We start from the raw sequence: 16,501 nt of genomic DNA on the forward strand, positions 1-16,501 counted from the left end.
CACATTATACCCATGCCTGGTCCGACCCCTCTCTGCAAAAACCAATGCTTGGTCTGAGTATCTCAAGTGCAGAGTAAACACCAGGAGAAGCTGTTCAGAACAAGGGCTGCCACCTGAACCCGAAGCAATCCCAGCCCATTTGGCACAGGACATGGTCCAGGGCAGCCTACCTGTCTCTGGTGTCCCCAGGGACAACCAGCCCATGGTGTGGCACCCCTTTCAGTAACCACTGAGCCAAACTCCTCAGGTACAAATCTCAGAGCTGCTTTGGCAAAAGACCTTGGCTAAAGCTCTTTCTGTGTTTGGGTTCAGAATGCCCTGTAAAGTTATACCCTCGCTGTAAGGCTCACACCACTGATTGTTCAAGTAACATCTTAAAAGCTATTTTCACTGAAGTTAGTTACGTAACTAAAAAGAGAAGCCCTAGTGAACTGAAATTCCTTATCACAAAATATCACACTTTAAATCTCTTGCCATTAGCCTGCCTCATTCTCTCTGATCGCTGTAGAAAAATACTTCACACAGAAAGATTAACGTGATATAAAACTTGTCCTCTAAAAACATGACTCATCTCAGCATACACACAGTAAGACAGACAAGAAGGGATACTCCTCCCTAACATGAGTCTACAAAAAAGGGCTCTTGGTTTGACTTCAGGCTGGGTTCCCTTAGTCACCATCACAAAAAGCATGGATATTCCTCTTCTGAGAGCACTGGAATACTGTGGGAAACATATGTTAGCTTGCCTTGTCCATAAAAAATCCCCAAACAGGGCAGCAGGTAAGCCATGGCATCTCCCACAAGGGTACCCCACCAGAGGAACCATTCTCCATGCCACAGGTCTTGATGGGGATCAACAGCGAGGAGCCAAGATATATTTGCAACCATAAATCTGGCTACTTGTGCAGTGTCTGGAAGAACAGGGGCAGCCTTTTCTCTACAGCAACGTATCTGCTGCCCCCAGAGATGAGGCAGCAGCACCACCAGTCCCCACATCAGCCAGGTACTCCAGCTGCCAGCACAGAGACCACGTCTGAACTCCGCTGACACAGTCCTGCACAGCGAAGTGCAGCATGCTGAGCTTTGGAAGACTTGCACAGGACAAAGGTGAATAAACGCACGCTAGGGAAATACCATAATAAATACATTTATTTACACGGCTTCCTCCCCGCTTCCTTGTCACAAAGTGCTGAAAAGGCGCACACACACATAGAACAGTAGGAAAAAGCCAATACATCCCAACAGTGTAAGGATAGTGCCCGTTTCTCTCAAGGAATTGCCTAGTTCCCAGCTCTCCCCCTTCCTCCCTTCAAGATTTATGGACCTGCATGTTGACTCCCAACAGTATTTCACTGTCTCAGTTACAACCAGCAGCTCCCGTGGCCCACGCAAATCCACAAGGTTCCCACTTATCCACCCCTTACTTGGCAGGGGGTTTCTCTCCAGCAGAGGAGCAAGGGATGGCAGAGTCAGCCTCTGCCAAATGCCCTTTGCTTTTCCCAAATTCAATCACCAGCGGCTTCCCCTGCAGAATATACCCATTCACCAACAGCATGGCCTCCTGGGCTGACTGAATATCTGCAACGAGAGAGAAAAACAGGCACAGGTTACACAGCAACTTCTGGCACCGACACACATTGTAGTCACTCAGATGCTTCTGGCTCACGGACTCTCAGCATGCAACACAATCTAGTACAGTGCTGGGATCCTCCAGCCAGCGATATTTATAAATACAGCATATAACAGACTGCATCCCCTCCATTTTGATGAATCCTTTTCCAGTCCAAGGAAAAGACTATGATGTGATAGGAAGAAGAGGAAGTGAACTCCTTTCCTTCTCCATGGAGAACAGGCTTGGAGCCAGGCCAGTGCCCCGCTGGAACATGGGGCACCTTCGTGGGTGGGGGAAGAACCAAGAGGCAGAAAGGAGCGACTCACCGGGGAAGGTGATGAAAGCCTGACCCCTCATCCGGCCGCTCAGGAGGCGGAACTGGATTGGTGAGCTGTCCTCCTTCTGGAATCGAGCAAACAAGGACACTAGATCCTTCGTTGTCACTCGAGGGCCCAGGTTCTTCAAATACAGCACCTGTTCCAGAGAGACAGTCGGTCAGCCCACCTGTGCAATGCAACCTGAACTCAAGCTCATGCATCTCAAAGGTTCAGCCCCTCTGCCACCTCACACTCCTTCCATCCGCATGCGAACAGTGGAGCCTGGAAGACAGGTGGGTGTACAGAGAAATACAGCTCTAGACTCAAATCATCATCATGCTTCCCTGTGCCAAGTGCTGATAGCTCCAGTTATTTATAAAATGCAACAAGCTCCAGCTACCAGTTAAGCACAGGTTGAACAGCTCTCCCCTGGCTGGGAGGATCAACCAAGCACCCTCCAGGCAACGACCAGTCAATAGCAAAGAGGAGCCCCTGCCTGCTGAAGCAGCTGCAGGGCATGCCAGCAAGGGAGAAGAATAAATCCTCGTTCATCTCAACATACCTTGTTGGGCTCTCCAGGATGGTAGGATGAGAACCTGGGAATATTCCGGAGTTCTTCCTTGGAGAGACGGTTCTTGCAGATCTCCTCTTCTGGGACAAACTCTACAGGCTCTTTGATAATCACAGGCCTTGGAGGGCACTGGTGGGGCCCTGTTGCAGGGAAGCTTGGACTTGTTGCCTGTTCTGCCTGCTCTTCCTGGTCTGGAAGCGATGACTTCTCAGCAACAGGTCCTTGTGGGGCCAGGGAAGGGAACAAGCTTGGGTCGCTCTTGGTAGGCTGGACTTCTTCAGGGCACTTCTTGCCCAGTAGCTCTTGGTAAACACTCTCCAGATGAACCATGGGGTCCTTCTCATCAGTTACCCTCTTCTGAGTGTCATCTAATCCACAATGGAGAAACATGGTAATATGACTACCACCAAGAACCTGGAAAATACACAGGCTGCAGGAACAGACACAGACAGGAGAAACCCTGTTCCGATCCAGCCTCCATGCATCTGTCAGCCAGGCCCTGCAGGTTATTTAAAACATGAAGAGTAGTACCAGCAGACAGCAAGTGCTGGTGTCCCAGCTCAGGATGAACGAGCAGAGAGCAGCAGTTTCACCAGTGCTTTGTACAGAGCTCGTTTCTTCCAGAGATGTCCTCACTAGCTTATCTGCAGCCACATTTCAGCACATTCTAGTGATTCCTTCAACACACTTTCCCCCTCCTGCATGCGTGGCCAGGATATGCCATGCTGTCTTTCTACACTGCTACATGGAATATAAACTTTCTGCTTCCAGGGATATCAGATTAAGCTCATGGGTTTAAAGAAGGCCCGTGGCATGGACCGACTAATGATATCTCCTTTACTCTATTTAATGGAAATGAGGACAGAAATGAGGGGCATCTCCTAGCCCACAAGCCTCAACCTTGCTGCCTCTTGGTTCTGCTAAATGCCAGAACAGTGACTGTCTTACATACATAATCAGTCTGGGCTGGAGCTTCATACCTGCATGTTCTCCAGCCAAAACAGACTGGAGCAGTTTTTGCTATCCCTGGACAATAATTGACTTTCCATTCAAAAAAGTCACCAAACCATTACCTTGACTGCTCTTCCAAATACCAAGCTGGGCTCTGCTGTACCTGCAGCCCAATCCATGCTGTCCAAAGAGATGGATGTTTCAAGCCCTTTAGAAAACCCACTCTTTATCAGCTCATGTAAAAGAGGAAAATAACTCCTCCCACACAGTACCAAAACAGAACCATATCTTCAGTGACAGAAGGCCAGACAGAAGCGTGTTCAACTCCCACACACCCCAGCTCTCCACACTGCAGCAAAGGCAGGAACAGCCTTGAGCCCACAAACCTTGGTGGTAGAGTGCCCGGAGAAAAGAGTGGCGGTCTGTTCCCTGAAAGAGAGCATTTTCAATCTCCATCTCCCGCCGGCTCAGCTGCTTACTGCCAGCAAACCTCTGGGGCAGAGCAAGGATGCGCTGACGCTCTTCCATCTTCTCCTGGATGGCATGGAGTCGGTCCTGTGTGGCCTCCGGAGCTGCTCCCAGCCCAGAGCCCTGGAAGACAGGCACAGCTTTGCTCAGATATGGCACGAGCCTCGTTTTTAGAGAGTCAGCCAGCACTCAAACTTCACATCCTCCAGCCCCGGAGTGAGTGCAATCAAGAACCATCCCCCAAAAGAGCAGGTCACCAAGAGGTCCTGTTACTGCAAGGGCAAGACAGAAATGCAATCACTCAGCAAGCTTCAGTTCCTGGGAGACATGGAGAATAAGCCCCTTTCTCCTGACCTTCTGTGCCACTTCCCTTCCCCTGGCATCACTGTCTGACAGCACCTGCATCTCTCTGTCTCAGCAGTCCCTGCCTCTGCCAGCTATAGCCACTTCCTAAGGCCACCTACAGCAACTGCACAAACCCCCTTTAGCATTTCTTTTGCTACACCTATAGAATCCCTGAGCTCAACTTTCCACCAAGCTTTTGGTCCATGACCCTGGGATCACTGAGAGAACCTTATTGCTGAAAAGTAGACCGCAGGCTACCATTTGGCACCCAAGGGTAGGTTTACACTGAGGACTAAACCCCTGACCAGCTTCACATGAGCCACCTCCCAGAAACCACTCAGCTACTGCAACACAGGCCTCAGAGCTAACCTGGCTACAAGCAAGCATTCCTGTTTAGTAAACCTCACTGCACAGGGACAGGGCACTGCCAAGATTCACCAGACCCTGCCACAGCAGAGAGACATACCCCAACTTCTGGAGGGGCATTTCTGTTCCCCCATCCACCTCTATCAGAATCCAGAGAACAGACTTCTATGGGGCTGCAGGTGGACTTTCTTTTCTCAAATTTGGTTTGAGAATTTCTGTGGCAGATCCTTCTGCCTCAGGCAAGAAACCAGGCTTTCCTCCTGCACTGAGCACAATCTAACAAAGACTTTCCCATGGGTACCTCTCCTTTCCTGCCTGACTGCACGGGCCCACATCTGCACAGCTTCCATTCACCATTTCACAGCTTCCCTGGGGCACAAAAGGCTGTTTATATGGAAAAGCAATTCTGGAAAATCACTTGTAGTACTTTGTTTTTAAAAAAGCTGCAACTTAGCTATGGAAAATAACAGAAGTCTGCACTTAGTAATTCGCTGAGAGCTCCACGGGCAATCTGAAGTCCTCTCTGTCTTAGCTGATGCCTCCTTCATGGAATCTTTCACTCAGTGCCTCCACATGCAAAGACACACATCACTACCAGACCTGAGCTTTCTCTCTAAACATTATTCTCTCAGAAGCTGTAGAAGATGTACCCTAATGTTATTGGTTCTTTCTGTCAGAACAGTGTTTTCCACACTAATCTTTATTTCTAAACACCCCAGAACTGATTTTATACTAAGTACAACAGCTAGTATTGTTGACACTAATTTTCATTCTTAAATCAACACCAGCCCTCTCTAACTCAAGTTTTAATGCAGGCCACACCAGGGCCGGGTTTGCATTTCAAAACAAAAGCAAGTAATGACTTCAGCTGAAGAGAAGCAAACCCATGATTACCACAGACTGCTTCCTCCTGCACACAACTATTGCTCAGGAAGAGGAGGAGAGACAGAGGCAAGCCAAGGGTCAGCCCAAGTCCTGTTTGCACCTCCTGGTTTACCAAATTAAGAGCAGGGCACCCCAGTGCACCTGACTCGGGACAGCCCTGAACGCCCCTCGTCTCTGAAATGTGTAAGGAAAGGGTGAAGGGTGGGGCAAGGGGAAAAACCTGCTTCAGCAATGCTCTGCTGCAGCCTGCACCCAAGGAGAAGCATGTCATGGCAATCACACGCTTGGTCTAACAGCTCTACTTACCACTTCTACATGTCTGTTTTATGTCCCTTAAAGCATCTGCAAGCCCTTGAGGAGAACACACAAAACCCTCCCTACAGACTGCTATCCCAAGCCAGCCAAGGGATCCAGGGATGTGTCAAAATACAGAAAGGAGGAGGCTGAGGAGCTTTGAAATGTTCCCTCCCTTTTCTCCTCCAACCTTTAAATCCTTCTTACATGTGTATAAACAGGTGAAATTATTTGCTTGAGACCATCAAGGCAGAAGCAGGAATATAGTCAGATCCTGCTGTGTTCCAAAGGACCAACTCTTCACCGTAGCTTCTAGCACAGACCATTACACCGAATAAAACAGGTCAAAAGAAACACGGGATCATGCTGGCCTAAAGGCAAGAGACACACGGAGCAGCCATTCTTAACCAGAGGGCTTACAAAAGACTTGAATTTCCTAGTAGGGTGCCACAGGCCATTTGGTTGGAGGGACTTGCACCCTTAGAAAGTTTGTGGACAACACTAAGCTGGGTGGAAGCGTTGATCTGCTGGAGGGTAGGGAGGCTCTGCAAAGGGATCTGAACAGGCTGGACCACTGGGCTGAGTCCAATGGCATGAGGTTTAACAAGGCCAAATGCCAGGTCCTGCACTTGGGGCACAACAACCCTGTGCAGCTACAGACTAGGAGAAGTCTGGCTAGAAAGCTGCCTGGAGGAGAGGGACCTGGGGGTGTTGGTTGACAGCGACTGAACATGAGCCAGCAGTGGCCCAGGTGGCCAAGAAGGCCAATGGCATCTTGGCTTGGATCAGAAACGGTGTGACCAGCAGGTCCAGGGAGGTTATCCTCCCTCTATACTCGGCACTGGTGAGGCCGCTCCTCGAATCCTGTGTTCAGTTCTGGGCCCCTCACCACAAGAAGGATGCTGAGGCTCTGGAGCGAGTCCAGCGAAGAGCAACAAAGCTGGTGAAGGGGCTGGAGAACAGGCCTTATGAGGAGCGGCTGAGAGTGCTGGGGGTGTTTAGCCTGGAGAAGAGGAGGCTGAGGGGAGACCTCATTGCTCTCTACAACTACCTGAAAGGAGGTTGTGGAGAGGAGGGTGCTGGGCTCTTCTCCCAAGTGACGGGGGACAGGACAAGAGGGAATGGCCTCAAGCTCCAACAGGGGACGTTTAGGCTGGACATTAGGAAAAAATTCTTCACAGAAAGGGTCATTGGGCACTGGAACAGGCTGCCCAGGGAGGGGGTTGAGTCACCTTTCCTGGAGGTGTTTAAGGCACGGGTGGACGAGGTGCTGAGGGGCATGGGTTAGTGTTTGATAGGAATGGTTGGACTCAATCCGGTGAGTCTCTTCCAACCTGATTATTCTATGATTCTATGACTTGATCACCTTCACATCAGAGCAGGGCATGCCTACCTTCCCTGTTGAAGTTCGGTTCTTCCAGAGCAGGATCTCCGAGTCGGAGAGCCCCAGTTCCCGGAGAGAGGCAGTCTCTTTGTCGCTCTCCTGCAGGGCCTGGAACTGTGACAAGGTCAAAGCACCGGCAGCCTCTTCCCCAAAGGGCTTGTAAAAAGCTGCAGGGGCAAAGCATCTCCGCTTTGACTTGCACCTGTAACCCAAGGCAACAGAACAGCAGAAACAACTTAGCACTGAGGAACTGGGTGGGGAACAGGAAAGAGCCGGCCTCTCCCTGCAACCACGCTGGGTCCTGCTGCACCTAACCAGGGATGCGCTGTTCCCAAAACACAACAGAGCCACGTTCTCTCAACCCTTCCCCAAGGCCCCGAGATCCTGCAGGGTAGGATGCTGCCCCAAGCCAGGCGGGAGGCACCTTGTGACACTGTAACACCAAGCACCCCGCAGCTGAAAACGCAGGCCAGCCTGGGAAGACAAGCTCCCCGGCCGAGAAACTCAGCCCTGCATCCGGCCCGGGCAAACCGGTTATTTTCACCTAAAGGGTGAAAATTAGTTCCCTCTAGCGTTTGTTCCAGGAGACCCAGCAACGGAGGAGTTCGTGCAGCTGTTCTGGCAGATCACAGCCCGCACAAACACGTCCCCGGAGGCCACGTTGGTGCTGCCCCCAGCAGGGCTGCCCCCCGGCACCAGGTCAGGACTTACTGCTCGATGGACGCGGTGGTGTCGAGCTGCTGGTGAAGGAGGCTCTTCAGCTGCCTCTCTCCTTCCGTCTCCAAGTCTTCCAGGAGGAGCTCATCGCTGGAGAGGCTGCTGTTCACCCTGGAAAACAAAAGCGCAGCGTCCCTCTTGAGGGACGGCTCCCCTCTTCGGGGACAGCCCCCTCTTTGGGGACACCCGGCCCCGGCCCCGCTCACCGCCGCATGGCCCCGGCTCCCGGCAGCACCGGCGCCGCGCGGGGGACACCGGGAGCCGTAGTCCGGGGCCGCCCGCACCGACAGGGGGAGACGGGGAGGGAGGCGGTGAGTTTTGACCCCCTAAGGATGGAAGACAACGACCTTCCAGCACCTGAAGGGGCTAAAAGAAAGCTGGGGAGGGGCTGTTTACAAAGCCGTGTAGCGATAGGAGGAGGGGCAATGGGGATAAACTGGAGAGGGGCAGATTTAGACTAGACATAAGGAGAAAATATTTGACTATGAGAGAGGTGAGACACTGGCCAAGGTTAGGAGCTGTACGGAACATAGACAATGAGCATACACTTCCAGCACAAAGCTGGTGAGGGGGCTGGAGAACAAGTCTTACGAGGAGCGGCTGAGAGAGCTGGGGGGGTTTAGCCTGGAGAAGAGGAGGCTGAGGGGAGACCTCATTGCTCTCTACAACTACCTGAAAGGAGGTTGTGGAGAGGAGGGAGCTGGGCTCTTCTCCCCAGTGACAGGGGACAGGACGAGAGGGAATGGCCTCAAGCTCCGCCAGGGGAGGTTTAGGCTGGACATTAGGAAAAAATTCTTCACAGAAAGGGTCATTGGGCACTGGAACAGGCTGCCCAGGGCAGGGGTTGAGTCACCTTCCCTGGAGGTGTTTAAGGCACGGGTGGACGAGGTGCTAAGGGGAATGGTTTAGTGTTTGATAGGAATGGTTGGACTCAATCCAGTGGGTCTCTTCCACCCTGGTTATTCTATGAAAACATTCTATGAAAAACACAAACTTCATACAGTCTCTCAGCCTGCAGTGGGTGAATTCCAGTGACACACAGCAGAGATTGGCTTGGGAACAAAAAAATTTTATTGCAAAAAAAGAAACAAATCCACATCACATGTTGAGACCTCCATCCTCAACAACCTTTGTTTTCTGTGGAGATTATAGGTAAATGCGTTAAACTTGGAGCCTTTCAGTCAAACGTGATCCGAAAACTGCGCTCCTGCTCCTTGCGACGGCTCTCACAGACCTTCGTCACCTCTTCTACCTTCCTCTGCAACACAGCTGTGGGAGAAACAAGTGGTTAATCGTACAAGTACCCTAAGATGCCACCCTGCACAGTTTAGCCTGCAGAAGAAGCAAAAACTTGGTCATTTTGACAGTTACTCAAATTTGACAGTGCTCAAAGGAGGAGGAAAACCCAACACAAAGCACGGCCAAACCCCCAAGGCACACAAGAACATCTAAGAAGTGCTCTGAGGCACTTGGGGATCGACAGACAGAATCAGAAGAGCCCTGGGACAGGCTGGTGACATTTTTTGCCATGCCAGGCTGTTGCAGTTTCAGGGCACTCCATCTAAGAGCACAGCAAACCCTTCCTCAACAGCAACTGCAAGCTGGGCTGCAGCTGGGGAAAAAACAATTGCTCCACAAACCACTATCCCCTACCCACCACCTGCTAAAATTGCTTTGAATTATGTGGATTACAGGTCCATTTCTGTTTATGAAACACTTGCACATGTGCTACGTGCTTCGTATTTACATCCCCAAAAAGCTGCAAGATGACTCTCACCTGAGATCTGGTCAATCCACTGCAATGAATCCATGTGCGCATTCAGAATTTTACAGATCTGCTGAAGCTGAGCAGAAAGAGAAGGAGCACGTCATTTGTCACAAAAAATAACAGCAGCAAAAGCAGCCTGCCTGCCCCTGCCTTTGGAGCAGAATGCCATCAAATTTCACATCTGTGCAGCTCCAATAACTTAGCAGGCACTTTCCCAGGGAAGTCTGTGCAGCAACTCTCTTGCTTTGCTTTATAATCAGGATAATAAATTGTTTTAAAGTACACGCCTAGGGCTTAGGCTTATTCCAACTCAGACCTTGGAACAACCACAACATTGATCACCTTAGGCTTGAGGTGGCAGAAGTGAAAAGGACTGAAAAAAAACCCTCAATCTATAGTACTGAACTGATATTTTTACCATTAAAAAAAGCCTCTTGGTGAAGGCACAAGAAGCAGCAGGATCAACTTCATATACAGCAAAAAGAGCAGGTAAGTTAGATCTTATTTTTATGTGGGTACAAATTACTATAATGAAAAAATATCAGCAGCTACAGAGGGCACTCTGCACAAAGTTTAGATTTGCCACAAGAAAGATGCAAGTGGTAGAGCAGGTGGACAGATCAGCATTAAAAAATGCCTCTGGAACATATTGTTATCTAGGCAAAAATTAGACAACTAGCAAATAGCCAGAGTTCAGACAAGAATGAGATACTTAAAAAGCTCTTAACAGAATTGAAGAGTAAGTATGGGAGGCAGGGTGGCTTCTGATGTCTCATAATCCAGAAAAGCACCAAAGCCAAGGACAAAACACAATATGCTTCCAAGGCTGGAACTACAATCAGTGGAGTATTCACAAGTGAACGAAAGAATGAGAATGGTTTAAACATCCTTTGCCTCTTTACCAAAATACAAAGCCTACAGCTTCGATTTACCGGGTCACTGGTGTCTGCTGGGCCTCCTGACGTATTCAAGTGCTCAATGATGTCCTTCAGATCTTGTGCCATACGCTTCAACTGAGCATCAATGTTTTCAGCTAGTTTATACCTGCAAAACACAGGGCAGAATATCTAAAGTGAACTCCAGAAGCCTCGCTCCCCATCACACAAACCTTGAGCAGTCAGAATTAGCTTCCACACCTTTCAGCCAAGGCTGACAGATGCAAGTGAACAGCATGACAAGAGGCGTTCTATCACACACATGAAGTAACTCCTGATCTCTTTCTCTCCTGACAGATACAGGCAGACAAGCAGTAGTGCAAGGGGCTTTCTAGAAGGTTTTCACAGAAAGCAAGGAAGCAGCTAAACCGGATGCTTCAAGATTTCTATGTCTTGAATAGAAATGAAACACTGCTTTTAATTACACTGCTATGCTTCAACTCTTAGGCCTTACAAACATGTTCCAGCTACTCATTTTACATTCTGCTGCCATCAATTTCATTAGTAAATACTCACTAATTGTCAGAGATCATGCCAAAATTAGTAACTTTCTCCAAGACAGCTGATTCAAACAATACCTATAGAGCTTTTCATGTGGATTCAAGGACTTCCCAATCGCAATTCCCTTCTTTCTAATCCATAAAATCTAAGCTGTCATGCATAAAACAGGATTACATAGTCTACAAAGGCCACTGATAAATCAATATTGTCATGCATCTCAACAATACTTGAGCATCACCACAGCAGCCTGCTCGTCACACATTACAAGCAGATCTCTGCCTTACGTCCTCTCCCGTTCCTCATCCGCATGCTGCAAGTAGATAGTCCCACTCTGTTCCTTCACAGACTCCTCCAGGGGGGTCAGCAGGTCTTCAAGCTCTTTCTGCTGGGACAGAATGAAGTCCAGGTCCTGATCCAGTCTGAAAAGGCAAAATGTTAACCCTCAACTTAGAGCTTAGGCACATTCTAGAGCTGACAGACCAACAAGCAAGAAGGGGTAAATAAGAAACAAAACCATCTCAAGTACTCGTAGTGTCCTACCTCTTCTGATCAAGCTTCACCTTCTCAACTTCTTTGTGTAACGAAGTAATCTGCAAACAGGAGACAACACAAAAACTCAATGTCAACTCAGACAAGAGGAGGGGTGAGGCTGGGACAGCCAGCACCACACAAACGTCCACTAGAAGTAAAATCGGATACTTAAAGATTTACAGACAAAAAAAGGAATAAAGGAGGCTTGGCTTTCAAAGCTTCACCCTAAGATTACTTGTTACCATAGCGTAAACTCACAGAACAGATTTCCAACCCCCTATACCAATTCACCAGAACAAACACACAGGGAGCCTCCCACAACAAACATCCAAATATGCTTCACAGCTATTTTTCACTAGCAAAACATCCCACTAGATGCCTTGCTGCATCTGGTACACTAAAGGCCTCAAAGAACATAAGCAAGCAAAGTCAGCTTACACTAGATGCCACCTTACCTTCTCCCCATTCTCTATCAGCATCCGATCCCAGGCATTAACTTGCGTAGCCTGATGGAGAAAGTGTTTCTCTTGGTCTTCCAGTTCCAGGCTCCACTTGTTGATCAAACTCTCCAGCTGGGCATAAGTCATCACTGGAGGCGTGCTGAGGGGACGTGCAGGACAGTTCAGAACACAAGATCAAAAACCAAAGCAGAAACAGGACAACACCCATTTCCCCTTCCTCCACCTGATACCAGCATTAACACTGCCTCTTGCCCCACCTGGCAAATAGTCAGCTATAACAAAACACTCACCTGGATGCTGCTGTTGTGGTTACGGCAACTGTAGAAGTCACAGCTCCAATGGCACTCGTCGTAGTTAAAGGCTTCAGATTCAAAGCAAAGCTAGAAACAGAAGTAGTGCCTGCAAAAAGAGATTGAGGTCAAACAGAAGAGGACATACCTGCTGTCTAACAAATTGAGAACAATTCCAGTATGCACATCTATGCTCAGTGCCTTTGGGGCTGAAACAGGTCCTTCCAAAGAGAAAAAGCAAATACAACATCTTTTAAGAACGGAATGAACAACATGTTTAAATAAAACTTGTATACTGTAAAAGTCCCTTTGACGTGGACTGGCTCTCCCAAATCAAACTAACTGTACACTTAATGAAATCCTACAGTTTCAAACTTATAACAAGGATGAAACAGACTGCAGAGCTGAACCATAAAATGTTTCCCCCTGACACTCCCTGCAAGTCTTTGGCCTCACCCTTGCCCCATCACGACATCTCTCCCTCACCTCTTCAAGCAATTCTGCCACTACACAGGCAGCCTACACAAGGAGCAGCTCATCTCTTTACTCCTTCCAGAACATCAGAGCCCATGCGCCTTCCTTCACCCAAAGTCCCTTTGATATGAACAGACTCTCACAAGTCAAAACTGTGCATTTGGGGAGATGGAAAAGGAGGATGAGAAAAAGAAATACAGCATTCTTTTCAATTACTGGAGGACATTAGAAATCTGAACTAACACATGGCTACTCCAGTGTGGCCCTTTACGCTACTACAGAGCATTGAAGGAGTCGGGCTTCCTTCTCTTCAGCTCCTTCCAGCATCCAGTTCTTACCAGTGGCAGTGCTTGTTGCCGCTGCTGCTGTTGTTCCAGGAACTTTTAATCCAAACCCAAGACTACCAAGACCAGCTGTCCCAGTGGAAGGAGCACCAACTAGAAACAGAAGACAACAGGAAGAGTTTCTGTAACCCATTAAATACAGTGCCCCTTTGAAAAGCTCTGCCCAGCCCGTACACCCATCCCCATCTGGACTTCATTGGTTTGCCAGAAATCACAAAGGGAGAAGATGGCAAAGAGCGAGTAGAGCTGGCCTTTTCAAAGCTCTCACATCAGCCCACCATCTCCCACTCCACCAGTGAAAGGTAGAACCAACCACGCAGATCATTTATTCCCCCGACAGATAAAATCTGGACACTGTGGCTTACGCGAGAGGCCCGTGGTCGTTGATGACGTCGGCGCTGAAGAACTCGCTACAGACGCAAACAACAAAGTAGGTCCCGTTGCACCAAGAATGGAGGTTGTGGTGGTACTGGCAGTTGTAGCAGCTGTCGATGTTGCTACAGACAGACAAAGCAGAGATCTTGCACAGACATCCTGAGAAGGGGATACAAATTTGCCAATCCACACCAGATTTTTAGGGATACAAGAATCTGACACTACTTTCCCTCTTCCTCAACTGTATCCAATGCACCCTTTAAACCTGTGGCTCCTGGCCATCACACCCCAGTGACAAGAACAGAACACAACCTGGCACCTGGGACACATCACAAACCACAAGATATGAACTCCAAAGCCTGGATCAACTGATTCCTGCTGCCATTACAAACTCATAGTAACAAACACTTTGAGACCGTTTCCAGAATCCACCTCACAAAACACTTCCCAGAAGGACAGGAGATTCACTACGTCTTGAGTCAACATCTCCTAAAATCACCTCCTACCTCCAAGTTTGGTTCCAAAGGACAGAGTCGGGGCCTGGCTGGAGCTTGCGGCCAGCGTTGCCACCGGAGCGCTCGTGGCTGCTGTTGACTGCAACGATCCAAAGGTTAGACCTGCAACAAGTGGCATAAGAAAGAGACAAAGCTTTCAATACAGAGACACTGTAGTTTCCACTGATCACAGCAACAGCCAAGTACATCCGCGAGCATCCACTTCCCCACCAGTCTGAGCCCTTTCCCTCTGCACCAACAAACACACACAAACCATTTAAAAAGAGCTTCCAGCAGAGCTGGCACTTTCACAAACTCCAGCAAAATTATTTCAACCTCATTCGCCAAAAGCAGAAAGAGCCATCGGTGCCCATCACTGAAGAACCCAGAAAAGCAGACGGGGGAAAAACCACTGATTCCAGCCACTCCCTTCATTTCACACCAGCAGAAGCAGGAGGCTGCAGTGCCTCCAAATCACCCCTTCCTGCCCTCAGTGCCAAGAACCCTTGGCCACAACTGCCTCTCCAAGCCCAGGCCCTCACCCGTGGGCTGCGTCCCAAGGCTGAAGGGGGCTGTTGACTGGGTGGTGGCTCCCAAGGTGGCTGCAGTGGTCGCTGCAGCTGCAGGGGCTGTTCCAAAGCTCAACCCCGTGGGTGCTGCTTGCGCAGCGGCAGTGCCGATGTTGAAACCAGATGTTCCGGCCTGAGTCGTGGTTCCACTGGAAAAAGTAAATCCTCCAGTCGTTCCCGGCTGAGTGCTGGTGGTGGTGGTGGTGGTGCTGGTGGTGCCAGGAGTTCCAAACACAAAGCCAGAAGGGGCTGCTGCTTGACTTGAGGGCACACTCGTTGATGCGGTGCTACCGAAAGAAAAGCCAGCTGTGATCCCAGTAGCTGGAGTCGTAGTGCTGCCTCCAAAGTTTAATTTTGGAGTATTTGTCCTACACAGGGAAAGAAAAGAAGACAATCTGTTTGAGACAAGCAGCCAGCTGAGTACTGAGTCAGCTTTCTTACAGATGGTTTGATGACAGCAAAAACCACCTTCCTAAAGGAAGATGCGCACTTGACACGGGCTATGTTTTAGTTTTGGCAGCCGTTCAGTTTTTGAGCTGCACCACGCTCCTGCCTTCAACAATCTTCAGTTAAGCCTCTTTATGCTGACTCCTCTTAATCGCCTCCACCCTTCCAGGCACCAGAAAACACTGATGGTAGCAGAGGTGAAGCTGTGATCACAGTTCTTGAGCACCATTTTCTCTCCCTTTGCAGGAGGTTACTTTCTTCCACTAACTTCTACTGCTGCTCCCCACTCCAAATCAATTCCCACTGCTCCCATCAGAAAACCTTCGACCACAGCCGTGCTGGAGACCCACCCCAGAGATCACAGCCTTTCCTAAGGAAAACACAGTCCCACTGGGCTGAAGAAGCATTCCAAGCACCAGATTTAGAACAGGAAGAACAACACAGAGTTTTATCACTCCTGCATGCACGCATCAACACCCCCACTACAGACTGAAGCGTGGAACAGCTCGTTCTTAATGCCCATCCGAGGAAGCCCGCACCAACAGGAATGGTTTTGATAGGAATTTAATAGGAATGGTTGGACTCGATGACCCGGTGAGTCTTTTTCAACCTGGTGATTCTATGACAGCTCGGAGCTCCCAGGGAACGCTTTCCCGACAGGACACAGCGCGGTGGCGACTCCACGGCCCCACAGCAACCGCCCCGCTCCCTCCACAATCGCCTCCCGCGTTCTCCAAGGCCGCACAACAGCGGCTCCGCTCGCCCGGCCCTCCCCGAGGCCCCCGGCCGCTCACCCCGCCGGGAACGCGCTCGCTGCCGGCGCCGCGGAGGCCGCGCCCGTCGTCCCGAAGCTGAAGCCGGCGGGCTGCGCGGCGCTGCCGGGCGTGCTGAAGGAGAAGAGCCCCGCGGGCTGGCTGCCGGCGGCCGGCTGCGCCGCGCTCCCGAAGCTGAAGCCGCCCCCGGAGGCGGCGGGCGCGGGGAACGAGAACCCAGTCGTGGCCGTTGTGGCCGCCGCCTTGGGCGTGCCGAACGTGAACCCGCCGCCCGCCCCCAGGCCAAACTGGTTCATGGCGGCGGCGGGAGGGGCGGCCGGAGCCGTCGCGAGGAGCGGAGCCGTGCCGCGGCCAAGCCCGGCTCCACAGTACTATGCGCACGTGGATGACGTTATAAGAGGGCGCCGCTCACCGGTATGACGTCAGCAAAGGCGAACCTCCCGCCCTCAACAACCATTGGTCGTCGCCGCCGCCACTCTGAGACTCCGCAACGTGATTGGCTTAAATCCTCTCCGGGGGCGGGGCTCGGTGTTGCCATGGTGACGACGGCGCTTTACAGCGCGGGGAGGGGAGGCGGGGCCGACAGAGGTCGCGCAGCCTCATCCGCCACCGCGCCGGGAGCGTGGCTC

General features: G+C 50.4%; 2 protein-coding genes across 3 annotated transcripts; both read right to left on the reverse strand.

Annotated features, from left to right (window-relative positions):
* Nucleotides 1–1,131: 1,131 nt before the first annotated feature.
* RBM41 (RNA binding motif protein 41) lies at nucleotides 1,132–8,164 on the reverse strand. Its single transcript, XM_069867336.1, has 7 exons — nucleotides 8,117–8,164; nucleotides 7,905–8,021; nucleotides 7,203–7,395; nucleotides 3,838–4,042; nucleotides 2,492–2,868; nucleotides 1,939–2,086; nucleotides 1,132–1,578 (listed from the first exon to the last, which is right to left on the reverse strand). Exons 1-7 carry the CDS (start codon nucleotides 8,122–8,124, stop codon nucleotides 1,421–1,423), a joined length of 1,206 nt encoding a protein of 401 aa, XP_069723437.1. The 5' UTR covers nucleotides 8,125–8,164; the 3' UTR covers nucleotides 1,132–1,420.
* Nucleotides 8,165–8,963: 799 nt separating this feature from the next.
* On the reverse strand, nucleotides 8,964–16,244 carry LOC138726082 (nuclear pore glycoprotein p62-like). Of its 2 annotated transcripts, none has more exons than XM_069867505.1 (12): nucleotides 15,894–16,244; nucleotides 14,626–15,020; nucleotides 14,096–14,176; nucleotides 13,580–13,711; nucleotides 13,209–13,307; nucleotides 12,397–12,505; nucleotides 12,101–12,245; nucleotides 11,655–11,704; nucleotides 11,399–11,533; nucleotides 10,611–10,722; nucleotides 9,688–9,754; nucleotides 8,964–9,179 (listed from the first exon to the last, which is right to left on the reverse strand). In XM_069867505.1, the coding sequence occupies exons 1-12, from the start codon at nucleotides 16,166–16,168 to the stop codon at nucleotides 9,088–9,090; spliced, it is 1,692 nt and encodes a 563-aa protein (XP_069723606.1). In that variant the 5' UTR covers nucleotides 16,169–16,244; the 3' UTR covers nucleotides 8,964–9,087. The 2 variants fall into 2 exon arrangements, with proteins under 2 accessions (XP_069723606.1, XP_069723605.1); XM_069867504.1 differs by having other exon boundaries at nucleotides 14,096–14,206.
* Between the last annotated feature and the right edge of the window lie 257 nt (nucleotides 16,245–16,501).

This window comes from Phaenicophaeus curvirostris, chromosome 13 (assembly GCF_032191515.1).
Source record: "Phaenicophaeus curvirostris isolate KB17595 chromosome 13, BPBGC_Pcur_1.0, whole genome shotgun sequence".
In the NCBI taxonomy this organism is placed as follows: domain Eukaryota; kingdom Metazoa; phylum Chordata; class Aves; order Cuculiformes; family Cuculidae; genus Phaenicophaeus; species Phaenicophaeus curvirostris.

What these genes read in the sequence shown, in the direction of transcription:
- RBM41 (XM_069867336.1), bottom strand. An exon ending in ATCCTGGAGAGCCCAACAAG is followed by an intron (nt 2,087 to 2,491) that starts GTATGTTGAGAT and finishes TCTCTGGAACAG; the next exon opens with GTGCTGTATTTGAAGAACCT. An exon ending in GGCTTTCATCACCTTCCCCG is followed by an intron (nt 1,579 to 1,938) that starts GTGAGTCGCTCC and finishes CTCTCGTTGCAG; the next exon opens with ATATTCAGTCAGCCCAGGAG.
- LOC138726082 (XM_069867504.1), bottom strand. Translation starts at nt 16,168, where the DNA reads ATGAACCAGTTTGGCCTGGGGGCGGGCGGCGGGTTCACGTTCGGCACG. An exon ending in AACGACCACGGGCCTCTCGC is followed by an intron (nt 13,308 to 13,579) that starts GTAAGCCACAGT and finishes TTCTGTTTCTAG; the next exon opens with TTGGTGCTCCTTCCACTGGG. An exon ending in GATGAGGAACGGGAGAGGAC is followed by an intron (nt 10,723 to 11,398) that starts GTAAGGCAGAGA and finishes TGTGTTTTGCAG; the next exon opens with GTATAAACTAGCTGAAAACA.